Source organism: Podarcis erhardii (genome assembly GCF_964252035.2).
Source record: "Podarcis erhardii genome assembly, chromosome: 5".
NCBI lineage: Eukaryota > Metazoa > Chordata > Lepidosauria > Squamata > Lacertidae > Podarcis > Podarcis erhardii.
The window spans coordinates 14,961,351-14,989,118 of record NC_138509.1 but is presented as its reverse complement, the minus strand read 5'-3'; the positions used below and the strand labels follow the sequence as shown (position 1 = coordinate 14,989,118).

Sequence of the window (27,768 nt, the reverse complement as noted above, 5' to 3'; positions counted from 1 at the left end):
GCACTCATTTAATTTATAATTTCAAAATGAGTGCGGCCAAAAAAGTAATAGTGAGTTCACTTGCTGAATTTCTAGGTCTAATTCTGCCTGGCTCTCCCATTGAGACTCCCACCTTATTATTATATTACCCTTCATCCAAAGATCACAGGGCAGTTCAGAACATCAAAATACAAAATGAGAAGACAAAATACATAATAAAACAAAAAAACAAAACAAAAATAGTAACCCCCATCCCTCAAACACATTTAAAAGGCCATAGAATGTTAATCAGCCAAATGCCTGGTTGAAGAGGAACATTTTCACCAGGGACCTAAAGATATGTAACAAAGGCCCCAGGTGAGTCTCCCTGGAGATCCCATCTCCATTCAGCCACTCCCAGAAAATATTTGAGGGGACCAACCCTCCCAAAGTTGGTAGGCATTGCTGCCCCCCCCAAAAAAAATTTATTCACCTTGGTCCCCCTGCACACAAAGATTATGATTGCAGGGTCTGGGTGAAAAGCCTCCTTGTGATATATTTCTAATGAAGATAACCTTTTATTTTATTTTATTGAATATACTGCCCTTCATCCAACAATCTCATCCTTGGGAGGTCCAAATACTGAAAAGATGCACAACTTTGGAAAACAGACAGCAGCTCTTACCTGCCGACCTCCACCGTCTTTGCACGTGCTCCTCCGCTAGCTCTTCTGCTTCCACTGGAGGATGATGAGCCCAGGGAGTCGCTGGAAGAGCTACTGATGCTATCGCTGTCCTGCCCTCTGCCCCAGGAAGTGGCTGCCCACCCTCCCCGCAGAGGCCGCCTGCTGAGGGTCGGAGAACTGTCCGAGGTGGTTTCTGGAGCACTGCTGTCAATGCTGGCCATTCCTGCAACGTCACAGTCAAAGGGCACAGCAGCAGGTGAGCAGGTCGGCAGTACACAAAACCACAGTTTTACAACAGGGAACGTTCTTCTCCCCCACCCCCGACCCCACCCCAAAAAACAAGCTGAAACATTTCAAGTCAGTCAGAACCTAGAGATGTAAGCTGACCAGAAAAGCTAGAGAGCTGATATACCAAAATCTCAGAAGTCACTAATTCAAACTTATATGAGCCATGAACCTACTAGGTGAGGGATGCTATCTTACTTTGCAGGTGTGTTGGGGATTACTGAAAATGTGGTGGAAGTGAGTATCTTTTCAGTGAGCCAGAACAAATCTTTAAAGCTTAAACAGCCTGGGCCATGTTAAGAACTGTTCTCTCCCTTTTGTCAGCTGAGATAATCTTCAGAGGCCCTTCACCATCCCACCTTCAGAAATTAGGCAGGTGCCTATGTTGAGAGAGGACTTTTTTTTTTAGTAGTACTTGGGCTCTGCAACTCTCCCTAGGCACATTCACCCAAAGCACTCATTCACCTTTAGGCAACAGGTGAAGCCTGACTTATTCTTATAGGCCTTGAACAGTATTTAGGTTCTCTTTACTGGTTTTAGCTTGTTCTTGGTTTGCTGCCCGCTTGCTGTTATATCTTTTGTAATTTCTACTGTTATTTGTATTTGATGTCCACCATTTTTATATGGGTTTGCTTTCAAGCTGCCGTGGGGACACGTTACTTAAATCCACTTAGTATTTAAATCTCCTAATATTTAAAAATCTGTAAGAAGAATACACAAAAGCAACACTAAAACTATGAAGCAGTATAATTAAAAAAACAGTAAAGCAGCATGTTGGGTCAGGAAAAGCATGGAAAAAAAGAAATGACTTGACAAGGTATCTGAAACAACTAATGGATGATGCTTCATGTATGGCTGAGGGAAGGGAATTCCACAGTGAGGGGGCAATAGCAGAAAATGCCCATTTTCAGGCCACAAGTAAAATTTCCTCAGATTATCTAAGTGAACTTACAGCAGCATGCTGAATTGGTGCTGCTTCACTCTACCCTTCTTTGAATTTGGAGCAACAGACCACTGCCTTGGCTTATTGCAATGTATCAGGGATGTCCAATCTACTGGTCGATCCCTGCGAGGTTTTGGTCGATCGCAGTCGATCACTGGCCCCCTTCCGGCCCCACACCCTCGCCCTCCATTGTTGGAGAACGGAAGATGGAGTTTACAAACCGAGGCTGTTTCCCCCCCCCCCCGCAATCCTTCTTTGACCCCAAAATAATGTAAAAACATTTCACACCCCCTCCCAAAGCTAAGCAAATTATGCTTCCCGAACCCCCTAAAATGGGGCTTTTCCCCTCCCCCAAAAAAGCTTTGACCTGAACCCCAATAAAAAACTTTGACCTGAACCCCAGTAAAATGGGGGTAGATCACTGCCAGTTTTTAATTCTGTGAGTAGATCGCAGTCTCTTGGAAGCTGGCCACCCCCTGCAATATATGAAGTGACACTCATGGTTTATTTCTCCCAAACAAACCATGATTAGCAAGAGAAGAACAAACTTTGGCTTGCCATCATGCTTTGTTTAGAGAGAAACAAACCAAAAGTGCTGGTTTGGAGTCAAAGTAAGCCAGTGTTTATGCAATGGCTGAATGGTGCAAACACCTGTCAAATCCAGCATTACATTTCCAGCAGCGGTCAGCCAGATGCCTCTGGTCACAAGGAGGAAATAAAAAGCAACAGGCACCTGCTGCTTTATTCTCACTGAAAAGTGAGGTATTCGGGTGGGGGAGTAGGGCCTAACAAAGCCTATGTAGTTAAATGAAATCTTCTCTTTCAAAAGAGAGTCTATGCCTGAATACCATTGTACTGTGTGCAGTTCTGGGTGCCACATTTTAAGAAGAGTCTAGGCAAACTGCAACTGGTGCAGGGGAAGGCAGCAAGAATGGTGAGCAGCATGGAAAACAGGTTCTATGAGGAAAGGTTGAAAAACTGGGTGCGCTTAGCCTGGAGAAGAGACGCCTGAGTGGGGACCATGATAGCACCCCCCAAATACACAGGAGAGGGCTATGACTAGATCTACTGGACTTACACGAGAGGAAGGTAGATGATGAAAAAACTTCTTGATAGTTCAAGCAGTTCAAGAACAGAACCAGTTGCTGGGGAGGGGGTGGGAGAGAGCTATAATTCCCTGAGAGTCTTTAAGCAAAGGCGGGGATGCTCTAGCTCAGGATTTCCAGCATTGAGGAGAGAGTTGGCCTAAAGGGCCACTTTCAACTCTTATCTTCAGGTATATCCTGCCTCTGAATCTGCAGTTTCCATTTAAACATCATGTCTAATATTCTTAGGGAAAGTGTCTCACAAAGGCTTTGTTTAACCCCCTTTCAAAGCTATCTAAACCAGAGGCCATCTTTTAGCTCTATTATGCATTATATAATGTATACTTGATTTTGGTAGTCCTAAATTTACTTAAAATAATCTTCAAGGAATATGCCCAAGTTCTAGTGTTGAAAGAAGTCTACCTTCCATTTCCAGCCACTCATCATTTTATAATACACTGTCACATCCCAACTACTTCCCCAATCCCACCTAAAAGACCGCCAACTTGTATCCTTTCTGCATAGTAAAGAGCAGTAATGTGTTTGCCTCTAACTTTCAGTTACCTATTTTTGTTTTGATGGGGTGACCAGAACTGTACACAGTATTCTGTATGTAGCCATGCCACATATTTATACTGGCATTATGCTTGCTGTCCTTCGCTGTTGGGAGGGGAGAAAAAAAAAGAGAGAGAGAAGCTAAATGTTTTCTGTTTCTACAGCGTAAGTCAAGATAAAAAGAAATGTCGTCCTCTCAGTAGGAAAAATATGATTGACAGATCTGGAAGATGTGGTTAGTGCATGCCAATAGCATCTTGGAAAAATTTAACTTCTTAGTTTAAATATTTAAAAATTTTGTTTTAAAAGAATTTAACAATGGGAGAATCCACTATTTTCCACCCAATTAAAAAGAAAGAAAGAAAATAGCTTAATTAATTATGAGTCCTGTCCACCACTGTATACACACACCACTAATTACTTTGCAAATGTAACAGTCTTAATCCAAGCCTGCACAACTTGCAACCCAGCAAGCCAAATGTGGCCTTACATAGTGACCCACTGGGGGCTCATTAAAACTCACTTGGTAGTACAATAAGCACTTGACATACTATGATACAAGTATGGAAGCCGGTCACAAATTATACAGGCACATATTTTACTATATGAATTCAGAGTGGGGGAACTGAACTAGAGAGCTAAAAGAATAACGAAAAACCTGAAACAGAATCTAAGCATTTATTAGTTTGATTACCTCCTTTAAACAATCTGAACTGCTTTAGGTAAGCCTAGTAATCATTAAAAACTGGTTAGAAACCCCAGTCCATGAAGCTATGGGGTAACTAATGAGAGGGCTAGGCCAACTTCACTTTGGCAGCAGAGAATTCCTCACTGAGTGTGCTGATCCACCAGGGAAGATTTGTGCTTCAGTAAGAAATACTGGAGGTGACAGTAGATTAGGATATTAACAGACAAGCAGACAGACAAGTTCACCATATTAATTCAATTCAAAATGAATGTGCAACAAAGAGCAAACAAGTTAACATGCATGAAAGTGATTCCAGAAATGTAAAACATGCAGAGTGAGACAGCAGAAAGTTATGTGCCCCCTGCTCAAAGTTACCTGTGTGCTTCTTTTTTTGTCTGACTGGGGAACCCCAGCACCTCCCATTGTAGCCACCTCTATTTCCAAGGGCCAGTCGGCTAGGAACTTTCCCTTCTTGCTTTAAGACACTGGGTTCCATTGGTGGGTCACAAGGGGATCTCTGAGGGTTATCTGGGAAAACACAAGAAGTGGCAAGTTAAAACAGCAGCAACAGGAAGAGGAGGAATTCATAGGCAGGTGTAACTTTGGCAGACAGGAGACAGTAGTGGATAATCACAGGCTTCAGTACTGTTCCCCTCTCTTTCCCACATGGTAAAGAAAAACAGAAATCGTGAATGCACACTGCAATTAGAATCGAATTCCATGAAGGCAAGAAAAATGTCATTCATTTTTTATTGTGCATCACACTTGCATAATAGCAGAAGAACTTGACAACCTATGAGACTAGAACAAATATACAGGCAAATGAAAAAAAAAATCTGACAGCAACCCATTTCTTTCATTTCTCCTTCTACTGGTAATTAGAAGACAGCTGTAATCCTGTGGAACTGTAAGTCATACCTTGGGAGCTCTTTTCCAAAAAGGGTTCTGAAGTGTTGCTCTGGACAGCAGTGGTTACCCCTGCTTGTTGCGTGACGGGTGTTCCTGGGAGGTGCTGAATGGGCGCAGCTGATTGGGTAGCATGTTTGGAAGGAGATTTCTGATTGGCTACTGTGGGCTTGCTGGACGAGTAGAATGAACTTAGAGTCTGAGGCTTGTGTGTTTGGCTCTCCCTGTCCAACAGCTTATCCAAGATCTTTAAACAGAGAGTGGAACAACATGAAAGTTAGCATCTAAACAAAGGAAATGTTAGGAAAGTGGGAATGGGGAATTAGATATGAACAGGGGAGTTCTCCGAAGACTGCAGAGGGGGGAATTAAGTTTATTACAATCAAGAGAAGCAGAAAGAAGCAAGAAGAAAGGTCCTTTTGGCAGGAAGAAGACGGAAGTGGTTTGCCATACCGCTAAATAGCCCAACCTCTTTTGGGCTTTTTACAAACACATTCATACCCACTACCAGGAATAAACATCTAAAAATCAGGAATAAACATCTAAAATCCTTTTAGGAAATCAGTTTGATCCACTATCTTCAGGTGCCATTGAGAAACAACTACAATTGACATAGGACTTAACACAGAAATGGCCTCTTGGGAGAAATTGTGGAAAATAACAATATACTTCTCGGCATGCTATATATACTCTTAAAAGAGAACCTACAAAAGATGATATATAGATGGTACCTCACCCCTAGTAAACTTGTAAAAATGTATTAAAAGGGAACCAATTTATGTTGGAAATGTGAAGAGACTGAAAGGACATTTATACACATGTGGTGGGGTTGCAAGAAAGCCAAAAAGTATTGGGAGATGATATACTCAGAATTAAAAAAGATGTTAAGGGTCTCATTTCCCAAGAAACCAGAGATGTTCTTATTGAGTATAGTAGAGGGGAAAATACCCAAGAAAGTACTTAGTCTTTTCCTCTACACAATAACAGTGGCCAAAATAATTTATGCCCAAAGGTGGAAGGACAAAAATAGTCCCCCCAAAATAGACTGGCAGAATAAGCTAATAGAATACGTGGAGACAGCAATGCTGACTGCCAAGGTAAGAAATCAAGGTGAGTCGAATATAAAAGAACAGTGGGAATACTTTGGCGAATATTTAAAGAAATATAACAATCAGATAAGCTTCAAACAATCAGATAAGCTTCAAATATATGAGCAGCAGTTAAAATAAGTAGAAGAAGAGTGGTAATAAAGGAGATACAGCTTTAAAAGGACTAAATAAGACCCCACGGAAGTCGAAGAGTAAGATAAACAATGGCAATTGTATAACTGATGTATTAAGATATGTAAAATGCATAAATAAAATTAAAGAGAGAGAGAGAAACTACTACTATGCATGATGAAAACAAAAAAAAATGCACTATGCTCAGATACCATTAAACAGCCTAAGGTCTGAATATCTCCAAATGGGACATACTTTTTTTAGCTTAGATTGGTCATCCTTGTAAGTGATCATGAGGGCTAGAGCGAGATCTCCCTTCTCCCTTCGGGTACCTTCACACAACAGAGGGTGCTCTGCTTCACTCACTGTCGTCTTCATGCCTGGAAGGCAGAGTACAGAATTCAAACATTTATCCTGCTTGTTTTATATAATCTCTCCGTTTACTTAAGTTAAGTAATAAACCATCAATTATGCTTCCCCATAGCAACATCTGTTCCCTGTGAGGCATCAGGCTTCTCCTTATTACCATTACATATTAAGCAAAGAAGAAAAATTAAGTTCTAGATGACTTGGCAGGATGACCAAAGTTACATCTCTTCATCAGTGAGAGATGAAGCCTGGCATAAGAAAGAGAAGCTAAGCACTCACCAAGAGCAGCGACGGCTGCCTCAAAACCTAGCTCCTCATCTCCAGGCATTTCATTGTTCCAATTACGGCTTGGAGGTCTGGATCCTGTAGGAGAAACCACTGGGAAAAAGAAAGATGGCAAATCAATAGCCAACTCTATCATGCAAGGATTGCCTAGACTGGTAAAATTTCACAGACCTATGAAGATAATAATCTAAAGCATTGCTTTCTAATGTAAACTAACTTCTATCAAGACCTAGATCTTGGGATTTTGCTCAATTCTATTATATAAAAGAAATCTGTTTATTAAATTAACACAACCAAGTATTATTAAAAGGCCACAAAAGCATCAGACACCTAATCTGCTGGCATCCATTTGTCTCGGGAGACAATGAAGGAGTGCGTCTACACCTAATCACAGATTTGTTATTTGTGAAGACTAGAAAGGAAAAGGTGGGTGGGGGGAGTTACAAAGTAGAATGAATTAATTTGGCAAGGCTGCTAGTATAATAAAGCTGGAAACAGGACTGCAGTCACCACAAGGAAGTGTCTATATCCTTAAAATGCCATCCTGAAAGCTACAGAATTTGTTCTTGGATCCAGTGGTTTACCTGGGCAAAACCTGCAGCAGAAGTTCAGTACTGACTGAAACTGGCCATGTTTTTTTTAGAATATGGACACAGTCCCTGAACTTGCTATGTAACTACAGGGTTCAAAGAAGCTTCTGGACATTGGACGGGGCAGGACAGCTATGTGGTCCATGAGATTAATCAAGTAAGAGCTCAGCTCAGGTAAGCTCTACAGCCCAAATGAAGGTTCCCTTTATATGTGTCAGTTGTAAAAGGCCCAGCCCATACAACTGAGTTAAGTGCCTCCAGAGCTCTCTCATGCATGAGAGTTTGGGCAGTACTGGAGATCCACATTCATGATGTGCAGGATGATCTCACACATACAAGTGCTAAGTGGCTTCTATAAAGGCATGGGACTATGGAGTTTGTTCTGCAGAAGTCTGTCCTCAGGATTTAGGAAGAGAAGCAAGTCATCATACACCCTTTCCCAAAGATTTGGCATGTACAGATTCCTCTTCTTTAGACAAATCTGAAAGGCTTTACCTGGCGTGCATAAGACATCAAATATGAAGCTGGCCAACATAAGAGGCAAGACAGGGCGGTAATCACACAGGGTTCCTTCCCTCAGCTCTTCAGCTCTTCCCCGAATAGTGTTCATCTCATTAGAGCCAAGTGGAATTTTCTTCAGCAAGGCCACAATTTCAGACTCCTGATATGCCAGCTTTACCTGTGTGTGACACAAAAGCCAGGAATAAAACAAATCCACAGGGCCTCTCTACAGAGACATTGGATAACAAAAGTAACACAGAAGTGCTTTAAATGATGCACAAAAAACATCACTGAGCCTCCATTTTCTCAGATCAAGCAACAGTGGCTAACAGTTAAAGGCTGCCTCTTACCCACAGGCTACCAGAAAACTCCCTGACCTTGGCTTTGTGTAACGTCACATCAAAGTCCATCTAAGCACACACTTACCTCCAAAGCCTTGGTAGAGGCTGGCGGCCTCTGCAGCTCCAGAGCAAACATGCCAATCTGGAAGGCTAGATTGTGGTATTCCTGCCGTTCACTCAGCACGGTCAGCAGGAAAGCAGCTTTGGATAAGGTGTTTGTTGCCATCCATGTCTGCTTGCTGGTGGATACCTTGTTTTTCTTTCCCTGTGGGACAAACAGTTTAAACATAGGGAAACTGACAGACTAAGTTAATTTCACTTTAAGTCCCATCTGAGTTTATGTGGAAAGTTAAGCATCATGACTTAAATGCTAATCCAGAAGCTTCATCTGGTGGTGATATGGCCCAAGAAAGTTCTGCATTCCAATTCAGTGAAGGGTGCTATCCATTACATTTTCTAGTGCCACCATTTTAATTTTGTTGTAGCTCACATTGTATCATACATTATACAGCATAAATAGTCATCTAGTACTGTCTAGTTGCTTTGCAGAAGCCCTACTAATTCTGCCTCAGCTAGACTGTTTGCTTATAAGAACTTAATCTGTTCCAGAAGTCTGTTCTTAAACCCAAGTGTTCTTCAATCAAGGCATGCTTTCCCATAGCAGCGGGGGACTCAATTTACAAATGGAACACACTCAACAGGAAGCAAAACATGTTCTTATTCCAAGGCAAAGTTTACAAACCAAAACACCAACTTCCAGATTTGCAGCATTCTTAAACCAAGTTGTTCATAAACTAAGCTTTTCTTAAACCAAGGTACTACTGTACAGCTCTTTAATAGCCTTTTCCTGAATAAACTGGGGTGGGGGAGTTAACAGACCTGTAATTTTCTGACTCGATTAATAAAAAGATCTGCACTACACTGTGCTGTTGAACTTTTCAAACCGCATTAAGAAGGCTGATTTTAATGAAAAGTTGCATATTTTTAATTGGGAGATTAGTAATTTCATGGTTAAGAACCCAACCTGGTGACTTGCTAATTGGTAATTTGTCAGATGGCCCTAGAAATTTATCTGGTCTCCTCGATTTCACAGGACATCTCCATTAAAAAAGCAGCTGAGGCATGAGTATGCATCCAATATTTCCCACAATCAAAACTGATGCAGCTGATGAATTCATTCAGCTTTTCTGCAAGAGTTCATCTGCATAGAACAACAATTCCACTGTGTGAAGCATTAAAATTATGACTACTTGGTATATCTTGTGACGGGGCTGGTTACAGAATTCAGGATCCTGAGAATTCAACACACTCTTTAATTAACATGGTTCTAGTCATTATGCAGATAATGAAATCTCTATCATCAAAGAAAAATTCATCAAGAGTGTACCTTAGGCAAACTATGTCAGTTTATATGAACTGAGTTACTTTTAAAGGTATTTTTTTTTAAAAAGAAAAATACTGGACAAAGAAAATTGCCCTGGACTCCGGGCAATATTACATACAGTATTTGTCCACAGCAAAGCATAGCTCTGAAAGAGAAACCATTTTTGTCCTGCTATTACAGTGGTGCCTCACAAGACGAAATTAATTCGTTCCGCGAGTTTTTTCGTCTTGCGAAGCATGGACTTTGGAAAAGCTTCAAAAATCACCAAAGTCTTCAAAAACCACAAAAAAGGCTACCCACCGCGTGCTATGAGTTGCTCCTCGAAGTGAATGCACGGTTTTAAGAAAAAGGAAACAAACTTGCAAGACATTTCCATCTTGCAAAGCAAGCCCATAGGGAAATCCGTCTTGCGAAGAAACTCAAAAAACGAAAAACTCTTTCGTTTTGCGAGTTTTTCGTCTTTCGAGGCATTCGTCTTGCGAGGTACCACTGTATACTACACTTCCCCCTTCCATTCAAACAGTCCCCATAGCAGCTCTGTACCTTGGTTGGGGGCTGTTCCACTTTGAGATCAGGAGGGTTGGCCAGCAAGTCCTTGGCAAGCTCAACTGTGAGGCGACAGGCTTCATTGCTGTAACCATGTGCATAGAGAGCCTCCGCACAAGCAAACAGGATCTGTAAACAAAGGGTTGCAAACAGAAGAAGAAGAGAAGAAGAAGAGTTTGGATTTGATATCCCGCCTTTCACTCCCTTTAAGGAGTCTCAAAGCGGCTAACATTCTCCTTTCCCTTCCTCCCCCACAACAAACACTCTGTGAGGTGAGTGGGGCTGAGAGACTTCAGAGAAGTGTGACTGGCCCAAGGTCACCCAGCAGCTGCAGGTGGAGGAGCGGGGAAGCGAACCCGGTTCACCAGATTACGAGTCCACCGCTCTTAACCACTACACCACGCTGGCTCTCTCAGATTCAAGCCCTTGCTTTTTCAGATCATCAATACAGAGTTTAGATTTATGGGTAAAAACTCAACAAACTACCTCGGGGATGACTTTTCAGAATACAATTTAGGGCCCAAGACTCAGTTATTTCTTTATTTTTATTTCCATCACTGAGTTGCATTCTTATTGAGGGGGACGATAAGGGAGGGAAATCTCCTGCAAATAACGAAGTACCAAAGACCTCAGGTATAGGTACTGCCACGGGCATAGAGGGTTGTTGTAGCATACTGGCCAAGACAATGAGCCAGAAAGTTTCTGTGTTAAATACCACCTCAGCAACTACCTCATTAGGTGGCTGCAACCATGTCACTACTCTAGCCTCACATTTGCAACTATGACAACAACGTATGCTGCTGATTTAGAAGACCACTGGCCTTCATAGCGCAGCACTGTCCAGTTAATCTTGCAGCAGTTCTACGGTGTCAGGCAGAAGTATTTCCTAGCCCTGCTACCTATGATCCACCTTTAAAGGAAGATGCTAGGGACTGGACCAAGGACCTTCTTTCTGCATACAAAGTATGTGCTCTACAGCTGGCTAGGAGGCAGGGAGGTCATCCCTATAACATTAACCTACCTTACAGAGCTGTTTGCAAGGAGCAACATATGCAAAGTATATGCAAAAACTCAAAAAATGCTACATAAATGCTACATGTCATTAAAATGTGAAACATGACTGAAACATATCCTGTTCTTTTCCAAGGCATACCATTACACTCAATTATTTGGGGGGACAGAAGAAACAATCCATAATCAACACACAAATCGTAAATTGTACAATATTTCCTTTTGGCTTTATAGATCTTATCCCTTGGCTGTAAGCAGGAGGTGAGCTTTGGAACTTCCCTGAACTTGTATACATTTGCAGGAGCCTAGACAGACAGATTTTTGTAGGTGATTTTACACACATGCTCCCCTTACCTCCATGCGGTTTTCCTGCTCCAAGGGCTTTATCCCAGCAAATATGTCTTGTTCTTCTTCTACCCCTCCCTCAGCCTTGTCATCCTCTTCCTTAGCAACCTCCTGGGGATTCAGATAGTACACCTGGTAATCGTCTTCATCCTCTTCTCCTCCTCCTCCTCCAGCAGCACCATTCTCCCCCACTTCCTTGGGCTTCAAACTCACCCCACCAGTACTTTCATCAGGGCAAGGAATGTCATCGTCTCCACTACCCACTTCCCCCACTGGGTCCTTTGGGTTTTTCTTGCTGGATGGACTACTCCTGAGGGTGGGCTCAGTTGCCTCTGAGAAATACACCCCACCATCATCCTCAAAGGTATCCCTGTAACTTCTGCTCAACGGGCTGTCTGTGAAGCTGAACGTGTTGCTAGCCTCGGCGCCAAGGGCCAAACTGCTGTCATCTAAAGCCAACTCGGCCAAGTCCGGTTCCAGAGAGCTGTCCTCGCTGCTCATGCGACGCTTCCCGCTATGTTTGCTGGCCAAGGTCTTTCCCACTGGAAGCTTGCCGCCCTTGTTCACAGCCGTCTTGTATGCAGCTTTATCACCTTCGGCTGAAAGTCTTCTCAGAACCCGCTGGGGACCTTCAGACACAACTTTCCGCTTCCCAATGAGTTCTTTGGGGCGCACAGCGGGCTCCTGAGAGGCAGGGCGAGACCGATCCCCTAGTTGCAAGCACGTCCCCGAAACATCCAGACCATGAGCTCTCCCCGCTTCACAGATGGTTTCTCCACACTGCGGTCGGCAGTTTCGCTGCTGGATGGCCTTTACCCAACAAAAGGAGTTCTTCTTGTCAGCATTGCTGTACGTGATGCCTGGAATTGGATAGGCCTCCTCCCAGTTGAAGTAACAAGCTTCCACAGCTGGCTTGAACCCCTGGAATAGTTTCTCGAGGGATTTTTTGTGCTGTCCCCTTTTGACGTTGTCTATTACCTTCAATTGCCACTGCCTCAGCTGTGTGCACAAATCTCTCCGCCTAGAATTACAGGGGAGGAGGAACATGTAAGTGGCACAGAGGAGCTACAAAGCAAGATTTCCAGATTTATTGTTTCCACCCCATCCAAGATACAGTGGAACCTCAGGTTACGTACCGTCCTCCTTACGAATGCTTCGGGTAACGAGCTCCGCTAACTAGGAAGTAGATGCCCCTAGTTGCAAACTTTGCCCCAGGATGCGAGTGGAAGTCGCGCGCCAGCAGCGGGAGGCCCCATTAGCAAAATTAAGAACAGTTTCGGCTTAAGAACGGACCTCCGGAACGAATTAAGTTCGTAACTGGAGGTACCACTGTACTAATTTCAGATCCTCCTTACAAACTTTCCTTTGTTACTTTTATCACTGAGCTGTGATGAGGAGTTACACAGCCAATTCAGATTTCTTAATACTCTTGACTGCATTTATATTAGATAGCATCAAGCCTCAGATGATCAAGAACATATAAAGCTGTCTTATGCATAGACAGACCATTTGACAACCTTGCTTAATAGTGTTTACTCTGCCTCAAAATAACTCTCCAAAGATTCAGACAGGGGCCTTTCCCACCCCTGCTACGTCAGATATTTTAATAAAAAAATGCCGGCAACGCATGTGCTCTCATTCCCACTGAAGTAACTCTGAGGGTTGTAAACAGTGTCTGCATCCATCCTCTGCTAATATGGTAGTCAGAGGTCTCCAAGCAAGCTTTTAACAAGTACCACAAATTGATCCCTCTTTCATGCTTTAATATAATCTTCTTTTCTTGGTAGCAAAACCCAACAGTATGATAAGCAAACGCCATCCACCATCACTATGTATCAGAAGTATAGAGGGTTATGAAGCAGTGCAAGGCCAAAGAAGCACAGGATACAATGGGAACGCAGTATGGGAGTTTTGATGGCAATCTTCCCTCCACCCTCTGCATGTTTTGGATCTGTAACTACTTCAAACCTAAGTATTTCAAACGCAGAAGATAGAGATCCATTAATGGGCTGGTTGTCAAAATGTCACATTTTACAGCTTCATTAAGGTCTGATCCCACTACCTACCGATGAGGGCTGATGGTCGGATCCAAGACAGCAAGCCTCCAGAGAACCACCATCTCATCACACATGCTCGCACAAGCATGAGCAGCCACTTCTGACTGGCCGTTGCTACGGCCAGTGTGCCCACTTGCACTGCTATGGGATGCAGATGTCCTTACACTGTACCACCAACCGGTTATCTGTAGAGAGAGGATGCAGACAGGTTAAGACACATAATTCCACGCTTAACAGACATCAAGGGAAGTACACCTTTGCCTTACTAAAAAGTATCTGCCCTAAAAATAATACCGCACTGCTTTTCTGCAGGATGTTCACAGCTGGGTCAAGAAGTCTTGATACCTCAATATCCCCCAAGGCTTACTACATTGTCATCATGCCCTTCCCCTCCCCAACGCACTGTGAATCAAATCGCTTTTGTGGACTGTCCTCAGAATTCTTCACAAGTCAAGGTATAAATGCCTTAAATAATATAAATATATATCTAATAGTACCTGTTCGTAGGTCAGGCACTGGTCTGTTAGAATTTCTAGCAGAGGGGCTGCATTGGTGTCCCGTCTCTTGAACATCTCCCGAACAATAGAAAGTAAGTTCCAGATGCCCTCCGGCTCCCTCCCCCTCAGAGGACGCAAGAGACAGGCCCATTCGGCGGCAGCTGGGGGCTCCGTGGACGAAAGGTACATAGAGTTCACATCACTGAAATTTGACAAGATAGAGGTTAGGAGGAAAAGTCAAGGTAACAAACAGAAGCAGAATAGCTGTTGCTGTAACTCTAAAGGCGGAAAAGTTATTTTATAGCCTTCATCATCTCCAGCCTTCAGCCCAATAATGAGAGACCTAACACTATTACTCCCATTTTTGCAAATGAACAACAGAGATGTACACTAGAGGCCAGTCATCACATCTACAGCTTATACAAGAACTCATATCTACCAGGTCCAACACTCTGAATTTTGCAGCACCCTTATTACAAGTTACATGATTTCACAGTAAAAAAAATCAAACTAAAAATAAAATATTGTTTGACACAGCTGTGTTCATGCTGATGAGTAAAAGGCAAACCTGAACAAGCTGGACGAGGTTGTGTATTAGGCCCAGTTATTTGGACTATGGCTGTAAATTGCTTTCTTGGGTGAAAAATTTGCCTATGTTACACAAAGAATCTTATCCATCAAAGATAACTGAAACATATTAATCTGTCAATCCTGCGCTTTAGTCAATTGACCATAAATGCTATTAGGTCTCATGTCTCCAGTAAATCCATCAGTATGTCCTAGAACAACAAAATACTCCAACATGGCTACACATTGCTGGAAAGGATCATTAAGAGATGGGTAAGCTGCAGTGCTGGTAAGACACTATATATATAATTATCTCTTCATTTAAGGACTCCTGATACATTTCCAGAGAGCTTGCTAGAACTCCTTTTGGAAACCATTGGAGTAAACTGAGTCCAATCTTCTATTTGTCAAAAGATTGTGGTTTCAGTCCGCTGCATCAAAACCCTGGATCACTATGGTGAGCACACAGAAGAGAAATTCACAGGTAAGCAAATTCTCAGTTCTTCCTACTATGCTTGTCACCATTCAGCAGTCCAGACACGAGGGCTTAATAGAACTGAGCCCTAATTGTACAAGGGAGCGATATTTGCTGTTTGAACACAAGGGTGGTGAAAGCACAGAAGCAGCCTTCAATCAATGGTGGCCACTGCAGATGCAAAAACATTGCTGTCCGAATGTCTAGAGTCAATGTGTGAAACAGAACTGTATGCCTTCTTCCTGTATGAAAGTCAAGGAAGTAACGGCTCCTCTAAGCAAGTGTGCTACAATTCCAACAGGTGGTGATGCGTCCAAGGCCTTTAGAAGTTGACTTTGTTCTTTGGGGGTCACTCCATCTCTCCCCTAAACCCAGTAATTGACAAAGGAGGTACGCCATTTCTTGAAGGATCAACTTCCCCGTATGTACCCACTTGAGTGCCTTGAGCTGTGAAACTGGCACGTTTACAACTAGCACATAATGTTTGTTCTGCTCATGAATTGATCCTTCTGTGTCACAGCACCAACCCTCTGGAACTCCCAGCATATTAGTATTAGGCAGGCAACTTCGCTATATTGTTTTTGATGCCTGCTAAAATCTTTTAGGTTTAGGCAAGCCCACCCAGACATTGAATTTTATTCTGTATTATTAATTTAAAATGGTTGATTTAACCTACATTTTCATTAAAAAAATATGTCTACTTGTTTTTAAAGTTTGATTTTATCACTTTTTTATTATGTATATTTTACATTGTTTCATGTAAGCCATTTCGATATTTTCATTACTTAAGCCATATATACATATTATTAAACAAAAACAAGTAATTCTGTGCCAAAAGATTAAGGGCTTGTGCAACGTTTGGGCAACACCCCTTTTTCTCTCAAGATGTTTAGGGCAAAAGAGGTTTTTGCTCGCAGTGGGAACTACAAGTGACTTTAAGGACACAGGAAGGGTGAAGCTACCTTCATGTAAAATGAAGAGTCCAAAGTTATCTTTGAACGTAAGGGAATATGAATAGTGAAGTACTGTAATGGCAACAGGGAATATAATATTGAGAAATGAAGAAGGGGGAATGACTCTCAAGGGTTCAGAAATTTGCTTGATGAACCACTGGAGGGCAGGATGCAAGGCCACGCTAAGAAAATGCTTTACATGTGGAATGGGAAACACCTGTTGACTAACGATATGAGGGAGCTTAAAGCAGCCATCCAAGTACACAAAGGATGTTAGATTTAACCCCTAAATTAAGCCAACCTTGGAGAAAAACTAGAACAGCAGGGAATGGAGCTGCCAAGAGACCAAGTCCCTTGTCCTGGCAAAATAATGTCCAAGTACCCAAAGAGTGAAATCCCTCCTCACTGTAAGTAGGGTGTCTAACTCTATATAGCTGAGTAATCCAAGTCTACTTACCCTTTCTCTCTGCCTAGAAATGAAGAGGAGTGATTTTGAATAACAAAGGCCACCACTGACTGAGCAGGACACACAGGCTACTAGCCTGATAGGAGAGGACATCTCAGTCACGGGTGGGGTGGGGTGGGGGGGAACAAAGAGGATCTCAGCCCATTCCATCCAGATACTGGCAAGAACTCTCACAAGTAGGGGAAAGACAAAAACCCATCAAGAATCTTTGCTTCATGAAAAGAAGTTTGATTTCTGCGTTGTGATGGGAATGCAAGAAGATCCCATAGGAGGGCCGTAAAATGTGAGGTCAAAGACATGAGGCTCTTTTCCTCGGGATCCAAGTTCTGCCTGCATATTATCCTTTCCTTTGAGGTGAAGGGCCCAGAATGAGACACAGCCGTCTGCACAAGACAGGAGATGTGATTCACTTCTGTTTGTTCAGGTACAACACGGTTGGCATGTTGTGTCTGTATGATGACATGGGACCCTTGATGCTTGTGCTGAAAGTGGAGACAAGCCAGGAAGATTGCTGTTTGCTCATTAATAATGAAGCTGGCTTTATGAGCTACATCATTATCACAACATGTGCCCAGATCATCAAGCTGGCATTAGCATCACTTTTCTAGATGTGGATCTGACAGCAAAAGAAGCAGTAGTTCTGTAGCAACCAGGGATGGCTTAAAGACTGGAGACACTGGAATTGTATAACCACCTACAGTCATAACAAATCCTTGATGTGACTGCATGATAAAGCTGCAGTGGTCAGAAACGGGCCAACCTCAAGACACCAGATCCATTCAAGCTGCCCCAAAAGATGAGCCAGTATGCCCATCACTTGAAGGGCTAGCAAATGTTCTGGAAAACTGCAGCTTGCATAGTCTCTATAATTACACCCAGGCTCTCCATCATGAAAGAAGAGAAGAGATAACTCCGTAGGGAGGCTATTACTAATGCCATATACCTCTGGTTCTTTCTACATCCAGATAAGTATGTTGCTAAGATAAGGATGAGCTTCAGCTCCCCAAAGTCCAAGGTCTGCAGTGCTTACCACCAGTAACTTGGTGAAGGTTCTTGTAAAGAAAGCTATAGCAAGGTCAGTGTGAAGCACTGAAAATGAGGTTTCCTATGAAGCAAAGCAAATAATTTTGCTATGCAAAATTCACTGGGATGCGATCTTTTGAGGTTTATGCATGTCAGGAACTCACCTGGGGCCACTGTCATTAAAATGGAGGCCCAAGTATCCAGCAAAACCTGACTTTTCAGTTTCAGGGTAGCCTTTCCCTCTCCATTTTTTCTTGAGCACATGAACAAGGAGAGAGCAAAAAAATCCTTCCAGTAGCACCTTAAAGACCAACTAAGTTAGTTCTAGGTATGAGCTTTCGTGTGCATGCACACTTCTTCAGGAGAGAGCAGACACTTTTGACTCTTTGTAGGTAGGGCACAAGTTCAATAAACCAAGCCTTCAGCAGCTTCTGGATGATCTCTCACACAAACTTTCACTTTGCCAAGGCTGTGGCACAGGAAAGACAAAAAAGATAGTTGTGATATCCCTGCCAGCACCAGCCAGGACTCAAGATGAACCATCTCCTATACCCAACTGTCTGATGTAGCCAGATCCTACATGGGGACAAAAATTTCCACACAACCCACTACCTGGGTATGGAAGGCCATCTGGACACTGAACTCGTTGGAAATTTTAGTGTGAGTTGCAGGAGCATTTTCTGGATCCTTTTCAATTTATCACTTGTCCCCCCTGCTCAGTCACCTTCAAACTTACGTAAAGACAGACTTGGTAGTCAGTTATTCTCCCCACAGTTAGAACCAGAGCCTAAGTTGAAAGTGTGGATGCTGTGATCCTAGCTGCATATTGCAGCATATAAACAATGCCATCAAGCAGGGTAGGAGCTGCTGCTGTACAATTAACTACAAATTTGAGCTGCTCTTGGGTTTTTGTTTCCAGTGCTGCCATTTCAGCCATGCGAGGGCCATCCTGGAGCATAGAAACACAGCAGCAGCCATTAAAGATCTCCTAAACACAACCTGAGTCCTTCTAGCAGTCTAGTTTCAAGGCATCTCCCTCTGGAATCAGACAGGAATCGCTGGTTACAGATGTTGTTGCCTCAAATTAGGAAACATCTACTCCTTGGAATCAAATGAGAAAGGATGAATATATTCCAGTGCTTTGGTTGTGAGTGGTACCTTGTCACTCCATGACCAATGTGTTGACTGAACATCTCCAAAATAGAGAGAGCCAGTGTGGTGTAGTGGTTAAGAGCGGTAGTCTCGTAATCTGGGGAACCGGGTTCGCGTCTCCGCTCCTCTACATGCAGCTGCTGGGTGACCTTGGGCCAGTCACACTTCTCTGAAGTCTCTCAGCCCCACTCACCTCACAGAGTGTTTGTTGTGGGGGAGGAAGGGAAAGGAGATTGTTAGCCGCTTTGAGACTCCTTAAAGGGAGTGAAAGGCGGGATATCAAATCCAAACTCTTCTTCTTCTTCTTCTTCAAAATAAAGGACCAAGAGCATTGTCTTCTGGGTCTTAGGAGCCATGCCATGAACTTGAATTCTATCAGGGATCTATCATAGGAATCTGCAACTGGAGCATTTCCAGGACCTTAAGTCTAAATTGTCAGGAATGCAGAAGCAGAAAACAGACACCAAGGTGTTTCCTTTCCGTCTCCAAATTATTCAGAGAGCAAACTTGACTCAATATATTGGTGATCAGCATTCAACCCAACCAATTGGTGCCTCCTGCATTAAACTCCTCATTAGGTCTCAGCCATGTCTATTCCTATGTTCTTTTTGATGACTCAAGACAAAAAGAGAGAAATCACGAATGCCCTGAACTACTCACTGGAGCTGGAAATAAGATTCTCTACCATCCCTCTGTTAAATGGATGTGAAAGCAGTTATTTCTAAAAGGCAAAGGCAACCATCCATCTTGTGAAGCCTTGTATTACCCATAGGCTCCCTATGGTAAGATGAAGATGGGCAGGTGAACTGCAGTCCTTGGTATCCCAGAGGCAATTACATTAATGCCTAGAGAAATGAAGAGAATTCCCCAAACGTTTGAAGCCATTTGCAGAGCAGCAGTACGCATCTGGAATGATGAACTGTCTCAGCTGGAGTTCTGTTTTCCTGACTCACTGGGGAGTGCCACGAGCTGATCTCCATCTTCAACCAGGACCTGTGCTGGAATTGGGAGCTTCAACAAGGGCTCAAGGCTTTCTCTTGATGTGGTTTTGTCCAAGAGTATTCAGAGGATACCCTCTCCATTGTAACAGTATGTAGGAGGAGGAAAGAAAACTGGAGATCAAATTGCAAGCCCCCTGAGGGTTCTCTTCTACAGTGCAAAGCACTGATTGATCACTTAGGAGCAAAGTCGCAGATAAGCCAGCTTCTTCATCATCCACCCCCCCCCCAAAAAAGATGGAACCCTAGTGCAATGCAAAAGTAGCCACCAAACCAGTTTTAAGTAGAAACTTGAATGGCATGACACAAACTATTATTGTTTATTAAATTTATATGCTCCATAGATCTCAGGGCAATTCACAACATAAAAATACTAGATAAAAAACACAAAATACATTATGAGAACAAGAATAAATCAATATCCCCATCCCCACCCCATACACATTTAAAAGGGTTTGGATCTTAATCAGCCAAAGGCCTGGTTGAAGAGGAACGCTTTTGCCTGGCACCAAAGGAAATACAGGGCAATCTATCCATCCATTTAGCGGAAAACATGTACAGAATGCAGTGGCCAGGGTACTGATGAGAACTATCATCCAGGCAAATATTATGGTTGCACTGGTTGCGTGTGTCCCATGCAGATGACCACTGCACCTGAAGACCATCAGACAGGTCGTGCATCCACAGCAGTGACCAGAGGAGGAGCGCAGAAAGAAGAAACGCCATGGTACGCTTGCATCAGCACAACTGGACACTTTCATCTTCCCCAGCTGCAACAAAACTTGTCTCTCTTGTCTTGATCTCTAAAGCCACAGCAGGCACTGTAAATCTCCAACAGTTTGACTTCACCTCTGAAGGCAAATGCTTCCACTGTCTCCCGAGACAGATGCCAACAACACTGACATATAAAGCCCTAAACAGCATGGGCCCAAATATCCAAAGGAGCAGTTCCTCACATATAGACCTGCCCATGTGTTAGGATCTGGTGGCAATTATGCAGCCCTGTGAAGTTCAAGGGTAAGAGGTTCATGAGAAGAAGAAGAAGAAGAAGAAGAAGAAGAAGAGTAGTAGTAGTAGTAGTAGTAGTAGTAGTTTGGATTTGATATCCCGCCTTTCACTCCCCTTCAGGAGTCTCAAAGCGGCTAACATTCTCCTTTCCCTTCCTTCCCCACAACAAACACTCTGTGAGGTGAGAGGGGCTGAGAGACTTCACAGAAGTGTGACTGGCCCAAGGTCACCCAGCAGCTGCATGTAGAGGAGCAGAGACGCGAACCCGGTTCCCCAGATTACGAGACTACCGCTCTTAACCACTACACCACACTGGCTCTCTGTGACCTTCTCTGTGGTGGTCCACAGGTTGTGCCCCTTCTTATGAGGTGTGCCTGCCCCACAGGCTGTGGTGGCGGAGGATGAGTTCAGAGTATCACTTGTTCCATGGTGTTGCTGCTGGTTTTGCTTGCCAATATTGTCTATTTGATGGCTTAGTGTTGTTTTATAATATGTGGCCTGTTTGTTTTTTTAAGCTGCACATAACTCACCTTGAAACTGCATTGTGAAGGCTGGGCTGTACATGTGTATGTATAAATAAATAAATATATAGAGATATAGGGAGAAGAGACTTGATATACAGCTTGCTATAAGGAAAAGAGTTCTGTCCATTTTCTATGCACTAAACTTCCTTGTATGGAAGAGCGTTCAGACAAACATGCAGCCAGAAATGATGCATCGAATCTTGATGGAAAACAAAGCCCTAACCCGCTTTGACATCAACTCATTTGAAGGTGCACAATCGCTGCCAGTCAGGTGAAAAATTACCTTTGAAGGAGTTCCTCTCAGTGCTGATCAAATGATGGGCACTGTGAGCAGCCCCTTTGAAAATGCACTATCCGTGGGGAACTCCCATAACACAGCTGATTCCAGATCCACCTTTACCCTAGAATCACATATGATGTTGGGTATTGGGCAAATGGGTGTGGTTTGGGAGAAATGACCTTGCAGGGCTAATTAGGCTCCAAGACCGGACGTTCCCCACCACTGCACTAGATACTGGTCTCTGAAAAAAGCTGTCATTGTGTTCCATCAATAGCCAATGGTTTGCTGTCCTGACTAGACAAATTCTTGGTTAAACACACAGGGCAAAGCAATACAAATACTGACATTTATAACTTAGAAGCAACCACAAAATATAGATTCAGACCACCTTCAGAGAAATCATAACCAAAAGGTGTGCCCGCACAATTTAAACTAATTTGTTCAAGTATAGCCTATTAGCCATTTATGGCTGTTGGCCAGACGCTTGACAGACCATCTATTTTCACTGTCTGACTCAATCTGCAAAAATGGGGGGGGGGGGGGTGTCCAAGCACCTGGCAGGCTATGATAGAAGGCATGAGGTTGTGTTTGGGCTTGGTGAACCACCACAAGTTGTGAAGGTAAAAGGAAAAAGAGAATTTACCTAAAGACAACAGGAGATGGACCACAAAATTTGTGAAGGGTTTTCTTTATGTTGTCGCTTAATGTAGATTCATCCAAGTACCAGGTGCTTTGATCTGAGGCAGAGGGACCGGCAGTGGGATCTTAAGAAAAAAACAGATACATTTTTGCATATGTTTCTGTAAGTGGTTTATCTTCCCCCATTTACCCAGAGTGGCAGGTGAAAGAGTACACCTGAGCTTCATTCCAAATATGTTTATGAAAGCTCAAACAAAACTGTACTCTCATCCCAGTGGTACCACATGGTGGATTAAAAGAAACCCTAAGAAAATAATGTTTCATTTCTCACCACTCATAAGCCAACAGGTCAAGAGGATTCTCTGTTTATTCTTTTGACTGTGCTGCCCTCCCCCTTACCAATCACAGAGCACAATGCCCTAGCATTTCAAAAACAAAGTTTGCCTATTTGAAAGCTATTATTTATATTAACATACAGAATTCTGGTAGAGTTACCTGGGGCTCCACATACAGTATTGATAGCAGTGGACTGTGAAGAGAGCAACTCATCCAGCAAGCGCTGAGCAGTAGGAAGGATCTGTGTGTGAGAAAGACATTTAACACTGACTGTCTCTCCCATGAGTTAGATCTGTTAAAAATTATCAAAAAGTGTGATATCAAATAAAATTTCTCACTAGTACTTCATCTATTTCCAAAACAATGCATACAAACCAGTTCACCAAAACGCTTAAATATATTAATCTGTAGCTAGAGAATTACCGTGATAAATGTGTTTTGCATAATTTATGTATTTTATATTTTTACTAATTTTAGAAAATATTTCATGGTATAGTACTTTATTAAATGCATAATGCTGCTTGTTATGTAAGTCATAAGCAAAGGCTGATAGTTACTGGATGAAATAATTTATATTTCTAAGATGAAAAGAAGCTCCTTGTTTAGAATGCATAAACATTCATAATTTAAGGAACAGTGCCTTCTTTCCAGGCTGCAACCAATGACAGCGGAGCGCTGAACCGCCGCGTGTCTCTGGGGTTCACGCCGGGGTTTCCTTTTTGCCTGCTTGGTCAGGCCAGGTAGCAAACTTTTGAGAGGAACTCTCTCCCATCGCCATGGGTAAGTGCAAGATCCTCCCTGCTAGGGGACACACAGCGGAGGGCAAAGGAGACTGTTTTGTTATTTTTTCATAGGATTGTGGGGAGTTAGAAGGGAACCCGAGGGTCATCTAAGTCCAACCCCCCTGCGATGCAGAGATTTCAGCTACAGTATCCATGGCAGATAGCCATTTGGCTTCTGCTTTGAAATCTCCCAAAGAAGAGTTTCTTGAAGGGAAATTATCAAAACGGCCATGCTGTATGGGAGTACCGTATTTTTTGCTCTATAAGACTCACTTTTTCCCTCTTAAAAAGTAAGGGGAAATGTGTGTGAGTCTTATAGAGCAAATGTAGGCTGTGCAGCTATCCCAGAAGCCAGAACAGCAAGAGGGATTGCTGCTTTCACTGCACAGCTGTTCTGGCTTCTGGGATTCAGAATATTTTTTTTCTTGTTTTCCTCCTCCAAAAACTAGGTGCGTCTTGTGGTCTGGTGCATCATATAGAGCGAAAAATACGGTAATTCCCTTTTTCATGATTTCCCAAACAAGGATATTGCAAACTTTTACCTTTCAATAAAAAGTTGTTTGTATCATTGAATGCTCTGTTATTGTGTTTTTCTTTTAAGACAAAATATGTTAATGTATGAGTTGGTTTTTTTCTAAACTAAAACCTCAGTATTCAGGATAAATTGCTGTGTTGGCACTTTGTGAAAAATAAGTGGGTTTGGGGTTGCAGTTTGGGCACTCGGTCTCTAAAAGGTTTGCCATCACTGCTCTATGGGCTCTGGAGAGGGTCTTCTCATGAGCCAGAGGTGCACAGTGGGGCTTTAATGAGGCTCTTCAGCCTCCCAGGCTAACAGCTGTCCCATAGGAAGAAGCCTTCCTGTGCCTCAGCTCTGTAAGCCGCCCTGCCTCTCCTGCAAGCGCAAGCAGAAGGGACAAGGCAGCTTGCAGAGCAGATGCACAGGGAACAAGCTTCTCTGCGTGTCTGCACTGCCCATCCATGGAGCTTCCCTGTCCTTGCTGCTTACACGTGCAAGCAGGAGGGATAGGGCAGCTTGCAGAACAGGTGTGCATGGAAGAAGCTTCTCTGAGCATCTGCTCTGCCCCTTCACAGAGCTGCCCTGTCCCTCCTGCTTGTGCGCCTTTTCTTTCCTGCATCATTTATTCCCGAAAAAAAGCACTAGCAGCATTCAAAATACGCTATGATCCAGTACAATCCTATGCGTATTTCCTCAGAATATAAGGCCCAGTGTTCAATGAAGCTCACTCCTCATGAAAGAGTGCATAGGATTGCAACAGAAATGTTGGTTTAACTTTACAGTATTGTGTTTCTGCCAGCCACATTTGCAGTAACCAGACATTTCACTTCAGAAGCCCTGCTCTGGGTACCCCCTCCTTTCAAAAGTGAGCTAAATGGCAGCTGGAGGTAGGGCCTTCTCAATGGAGGTGCCTCAACTGTAGCATACTCTTCATAGGAACATAGCAGGTGCCAGCTTCTTTAACTGTGAGTCAGATGTAATACATTTTTTATTCTCCCATGCATTGGCTGGATCATTTATTTTTTGCCACCACACCCTACAGTTTTCATTCTTATTTTTAACATCTTGTTTTATCAGACAGTAGCTATGTCTGAGTTTCTGTTGTTAGCTACCCTGAAAATCTTGCTAAAAGGTAAATACATTTTATTAAAAAAACTTTTTGAAAAATAATTGCACACTACACTTGAACCCAATCCTAGTTAGCACATGCCTTTCATGCTTCTATTTACTCAAAAATCTGCATACCACATGTTCTGGTGTAAACACACTAGCCAAAGGAAGCAGTTTAAAAAAATATGGGGGGGGGGAATGCTAGATGCACACAACTAACACAAGAAAAGACAGCAGGATTTTCTGCAAAAATGAGTAATAGCTCAACATGTACCACACAGAAAAATAAAACCCATTAGGAAGGGCCCTGGGACCAAGACCATAAAACTACTGCAACACACTTTATACAGTGGTACCTCACAAGACGAAAAACGTGCAAGACGAAAAACGCGCAAGACGAAAGAGTTTTCCGTTTTTTGAGTCGTTCCGCAAGACGAATTTCCCTATGGGCTTGCTTCGCAAGACGAAACGTCTTGCGAGTTCTTGCGAGTTTGTTTCCTTTTTCTTAAAGCCGCTAAGCCGTTAATAGCCGCTAAGCCGCTAATAGCCGTGCTTCGCAAGACGAAAAAACCGCAAGACGAAGAGACTCGCGGAACGGATTAATTTCGTCTTGCGAGGCACCACTATACATGGTTGCCTTTTAAGAGCATTCAGAAACTTCAGCTAATGCACAATGCAGCAGTCCACTTCCTGACTGATATGTGGTGGAGGGATCATGAGAGCAGTATTCTGAAAACTCCACTAGCTGCCAGTTAAATTCCAAGTTCAATTGGAAGTGCTATTATTGACTTCTGTATTAACTCTAGACCTCATCTCTTAAGGTTCACCTCCCCCGTATGAGCCTGCCCATTAAAAATCACCTGATCTTCGTATAGCTATTCATGCTATTCCTTCTGGCAGAATTTACAATAAGGCTCTTCCCTACCCACAAAAGGACCCCACAGTTGAAATCCAAATTATATAATTTGACTAGCTGCTCTTTTTACCACAGCTGTGCTTTACAAGCATCAAAGTGATAGGAAGTGGTGGGGAGTATGAGAGCTTGCCATCACAGCAGACTACTCAGTGCATAAAAACAAATGTCTGAGGAATGGCTATGTCTGCACAGACACCTGTCTATCACTCCACTGAGCTAGGCTGCTTTTGAGAAGGTCCTTGTTCCCAAATGCTGATCATGAGAGCCTACTGCCTTAACATGGATTGCATCTTAGCTTTGCATATACTGTCAGCCAGGGGTGACAAGGAAACAATATGGTGCAAGTTGCTCCCTTCCGCTAGGCAGATGACATTCAATGTGGGCCAGGCCCCATGAAACAGCGTAGGATGCCCCATCACAAGAGGGCCCAATTCGTGTATTATTTAATTTATATCCTGCCCTTCCTCCCAATTTATATTTTATATTATATTTTATATTTATATCCTGCCCTTCCTCCCAATTTATATCCTGCCCTTCCTTCCTTCCTGCAGCCCAGGGCTGCAACCACAATCGTGATAGAACAAAATATTCTAAAGACAATTTCAGTACCGATTCATGCAATTCTTCAAGCTTTTAATGAGAGAGAAGTCAAGTCTTGGACTCAGCCTGCTTTGGCATTCATGCAGAGAATCCAGCAGATATTAGAGCATGGATGATGGAAAGGGAAAAGCATGAGAAGTTTATTCTCCATGCTAATGCATGAAGCATAGCCTTATGGCTGTACTATTTACTTGCTGCTTTAATATGCTTCTGTTTTAAGTTGATAAACCACCAGGAATAGTTTCAGATGAAGGGAAGCATTAAAATGTTTTAAATATACAAGTACATAAATGGTATTTCAATTTATTGATGCCGCTACTTTTATTTAATAAAGTAGTTTGCTCTCATGGCAATGCCCATTCTTGGAAAAGACGACCAGCTCCTTGAGGAAAGACGTTATCACAATACCATTTATGAACTAGATACAAGGAAAGGAAAAGCAGTATTGTAGTGAAAACAGCTATCTATGAACCCAAATACCACAGGTCAACCTGTACAACAATATCTAAAAAAACATGGGCTAGTAAAACCTTTTAGTCTTGTTTTCAAGGCTACTAAACACACAATTTGGGAAGCAGGACTAAGCAAAAGTGTATGATTTGTATGATTTGTATGATTTGAGTACAACGTGCTTTGGAGATCATACCTGCTGGGGAAGTTCACTGATGAGGTACTGTGCAAATTTCTGCAGCTGATCTCTCTGCAGTCGAGACAGGGATTCTGAGACAGGTGCTCGCAAGCACACTGCAGATGCCTAAGGTAGAAAAGGCAGAACACGGAGAGCCTTGCTTTTAACAAAGTCTTACTGCTAAACATCACCTCCCCACCCCAAGTTAAATAAAGCTGCAAATAGAAGATGTTTCAGAAACAATCTAGCAAGTTTATCAGAACAAAGTGCGGTATTTCAGAAGAGCAATACGTATTCCAGATTCTGTTCAAAATATACACATTTGCTTTATTAGGGAACTAGGCAACAATTAGAACTTCCAATGACCAAACAGTAACCTTTGTTTACTCCACCTTACATGGTTATATTCATTTCATTACAACTTATGGCCTATTCCTTTATCATACAGGCTCTCTAAACCACTCAGGAAAATTTAGTTCTGCATCAAAATACATTCATCATAAAGAACCTATTTCATGCATATATTTCCTTCTGAATTTAACA

At 42.8% G+C, this 27,768-nt stretch overlaps 1 protein-coding gene across 5 annotated transcripts in view; it reads right to left on the bottom strand.

Moving 5' to 3' along the window:
- Window positions 1-27,768, bottom strand: part of ZSWIM8 (zinc finger SWIM-type containing 8) — a 59,989-nt gene that overhangs the window by 14,467 nt on the left and 17,754 nt on the right. For 3 of the 5 annotated variants that reach the window (XM_081864191.1, XM_081864190.1, XM_081864192.1), the window contains exons 5-19: window positions 27,244-27,351; window positions 22,832-22,913; window positions 22,341-22,461; window positions 14,252-14,453; window positions 13,764-13,939; window positions 11,707-12,718; window positions 10,339-10,470; window positions 8,497-8,676; window positions 8,065-8,248; window positions 6,974-7,072; window positions 6,581-6,705; window positions 5,118-5,352; window positions 4,575-4,727; window positions 3,521-3,616; window positions 644-866 (exon numbers count right to left, since the gene is read on the bottom strand). In XM_081864191.1, coding sequence (XP_081720317.1) covers window positions 644-866; window positions 3,521-3,616; window positions 4,575-4,727; window positions 5,118-5,352; window positions 6,581-6,705; window positions 6,974-7,072; window positions 8,065-8,248; window positions 8,497-8,676; window positions 10,339-10,470; window positions 11,707-12,718; window positions 13,764-13,939; window positions 14,252-14,453; window positions 22,341-22,461; window positions 22,832-22,913; window positions 27,244-27,351 — 3,128 coding nt within the window. The remainder of the gene's footprint in view (window positions 1-643; window positions 867-3,520; window positions 3,617-4,574; window positions 4,728-5,117; window positions 5,353-6,580; window positions 6,706-6,973; window positions 7,073-8,064; window positions 8,249-8,496; window positions 8,677-10,338; window positions 10,471-11,706; window positions 12,719-13,763; window positions 13,940-14,251; window positions 14,454-22,340; window positions 22,462-22,831; window positions 22,914-27,243; window positions 27,352-27,768) is intronic. The other 2 variants (XM_081864193.1, XM_081864194.1) reach the window with 1 other exon arrangement.